We start from the raw sequence: 1381 nt of genomic DNA, 5'->3' as shown, positions 1-1381 counted from the left end.
GGCCTTATTGATATGACTAGGAAAAAAACTTATTACCTAAAAATTCAAAATATTTTGTGGATTGGTATGAATTTTTGACCATCACAACTTTTTCGGAAATGTTTCTTTTAATTCATCACGCAGCAAAAAACCATGATAAATTGTGCATCAAAACCACAAAATCTTTTAGCTCATATCTAGCATATTAGCTTGTGCATCAAGTTCTCCCAGCACAATTAGTTTCTTAACAAAATGCCAAGGACTAAAATTGAGTACCTACTCCATCTTGTATTTTCTAATAAAGAATATGAAAGTAAATAAATTCATACCTGCATCACAAATTTTAAGGGATAAATTGGTTAAGACATTAACATCTTCCAATCTTCACATCGATCCCATCCCCATCACCATCATCGATGTTGTCATTAGACCAATTCAGATTTGGCATGGCATCCACATTGGCCACAAGTGTTTGCTCTCCTTCAGTCATGGTTTCTCCTCCATTTTCAATAGCTGGTGTCACCTCTTGGACTTGGAGAATTTCATTTTTCTTTGTAATCTCCAATTTTTTATTAGCCAACAATGTGATATCATTCTGATCAATAATGTTTGCATTGTCAAGGTTGTTCCAACTAGCAAAGTATTGACACATGAAAAGGCCAATCTCCTTCTTCTTGATTTCATTCATCAATTTTCCCTGAGCTTTCATTATGTTTCTTTTCAAAAGGTTCTCTTGACACAACATTCTCTTGCTTTGTGCCAATTCAGAAACTCCCCTAAACCTGGAAATCACACTTTCTAGTCCCTGGTTAGATGGCCAAACCTTAGGCTCAGGTTCATCCAGAGTATAAATGATAGCACATGCTCGAATGTCAGAAAGGGTAGTGATTTCATCAACCTTCTTGAGAAAACCTATTGAGAAACATAGCAATCTATAAGGATAATTGATCGAAATTAGAAATGATTAGGAATTGAAATTTTATGAAAAGATAAATATGCATGATACAAAGCTAGCTAATAAAGCATATAGTTAAAATAAATTGGAAGAGAAAGAACCATTTTTTCTTTTCTTGAACGTTGTTTTCCTCTTTAGGGGGTTGTTTATGTATGTATGGCGAAGCTTCTTTCTAGCCATGACAGTCACTAGAAAAGAACAGTTAAGAAATGAGAAGAAGGAATTTCTGAAATGCTACTTTGATGTGTATTTCTCATGTTTGTTGTGTTGTTTATATAATTCTTTTTAAGATGTAACTAGACTTAGTTTAGGAAAAGTATTGGTAGAGACATTTAGTCATTTGAGATTTTGAGGTGTATTAACATAAAAATGGTGATTAAATTCATGTATAATAAATAATTAGAGGGAGTTTATAGTAAAATATTTAAATGTTACTTTGATGTGATT

At 32.7% G+C, this 1381-nt stretch overlaps 1 protein-coding gene across 1 annotated transcript; it reads right to left on the bottom strand.

Annotated features, from left to right (window-relative positions):
- Window positions 1-346: 346 nt before the first annotated feature.
- Window positions 347-1114, bottom strand: LOC114372946 (agamous-like MADS-box protein AGL80). The gene is made up of 2 exons (XM_028330514.1): window positions 1036-1114; window positions 347-891 (listed from the first exon to the last, which is right to left on the bottom strand). The coding sequence occupies exons 1-2, from the start codon at window positions 1112-1114 to the stop codon at window positions 347-349; spliced, it is 624 nt and encodes a 207-aa protein (XP_028186315.1).
- Window positions 1115-1381: the final 267 nt, after the last annotated feature.

Source organism: Glycine soja, chromosome 11 (assembly GCF_004193775.1).
Source record: "Glycine soja cultivar W05 chromosome 11, ASM419377v2, whole genome shotgun sequence".
Taxonomy (NCBI): domain Eukaryota; kingdom Viridiplantae; phylum Streptophyta; class Magnoliopsida; order Fabales; family Fabaceae; genus Glycine; species Glycine soja.
The sequence above is the reverse complement of the archived record's forward strand: the minus strand, read 5'-3'. Positions and strand labels throughout refer to the sequence as shown.